Genomic DNA, 1,081 nt, shown 5'->3' on the forward strand with positions numbered 1-1,081 from the left:
TAGAAGTGTCCAGTTTTTAAGATAAATATATTATTTTATTAAAAATAAAAGTTTTAGTAATTTTCTGGGCAACACTTAAAGTTGTTTTGGTTGTTCTGCATGTGAAAGTTCCTGGTCTCGTGTCTCCCGCGCGGAGCTGACGGACAGTTTTCGGTTTCCGTCTGTAAAAGTCTCGTTCGGCCCCGTCCGTGGAAAAATGAAGCTTCAGGAGTGACCTGACTGCCTCCCGGACACCTCCCTGGAAACAGTAGCACTCCCCAACCCCCAGGCTGACGGTTGGCATCCTTCACACTCTCCTTGTGTCGTCTCGCGATATCCCACCGATCCCCCAAACTGTCCGCCCCCAGCTCTCGCGAGAGGTGAGACAGCTCAGCCTGTAAAGTGTGGTTCAATGGTTTCTTATCTTTAAAGTCAACGCGGATGATAAAACGGCTTTGCAGCGTGTGTTTTTGGAAATATAATGGCAGAGGAGAGAAGAAAAGTCACACATTGAGGAGAAAAAGAGGTAAACGTGCCAAAAAAGTAACTTTCAGAGGATGTTTTTGGAGTGGAAGCGCATTTAAAGGGGGATGGAGTCGTTTTAAACACACTGACAGGCTTTCGTGTCGAGCAAAAGTTTAGCCAAAGTCACAGAAACCGAGAAATAATTGGGTTTCTTCGACGGGAGGGGGTGTTTTGAGGTGATAACGGATGCAGTTGCGGCTCGGTACCGGGAGGAGAAGAGGAGGTACCGGTAATCCAGTACCCCGGTAACGTCCGTGTGTGCGTGAAGGCAGAGATGCTTGATGGCCACGTCCCCTTGGAGACTGGAGAGACAACACGTGATGAGCTTTACTTATCAGGTTTAGAGGGAGAGACACGCAGAGAGCGCGAGGCAAGGAGGGAGGGAGGGGGGCCGGAGCCTGGAGTCCGGACCCGAAACCAGCCGAACCACATCTCCGAGGAGACTCCGTTCCCCTCCGCCACTTTCCCCAAACACTTTACTGCGTGAGTCTACCGGGTTTTCTCCGGGAGAGGAGAGCGACGGGGGGAGAGGAAGAGAAGCAGAGGAGGAGGAGGTGAAGGAGGGAGGGGAGAGGAG

At 51.3% G+C, this 1,081-nt stretch overlaps 1 protein-coding gene across 3 annotated transcripts in view; it reads left to right on the forward strand.

Annotated features, from left to right (window-relative positions):
- The first annotated feature begins 366 nt into the window (after positions 1 to 366).
- The window catches only part of rreb1a (ras responsive element binding protein 1a), a 42,450-nt gene continuing 41,735 nt past the window's right edge, over positions 367 to 1,081 (forward strand). For 2 of the 3 annotated variants that reach the window (XM_024279782.2, XM_024279783.2), the window contains exon 1: positions 367 to 505. In XM_024279782.2, coding sequence (XP_024135550.1) covers positions 421 to 505 — 85 coding nt within the window. In that variant the 5' untranslated portion in view covers positions 367 to 420. The remainder of the gene's footprint in view (positions 506 to 1,081) is intronic. The other variant, XM_024279784.2, reaches the window with a different exon arrangement.

This window comes from Oryzias melastigma, linkage group LG20 (assembly GCF_002922805.2).
Source record: "Oryzias melastigma strain HK-1 linkage group LG20, ASM292280v2, whole genome shotgun sequence".
Classification (NCBI taxonomy): Eukaryota; Metazoa; Chordata; class Actinopteri; order Beloniformes; family Adrianichthyidae; genus Oryzias; species Oryzias melastigma.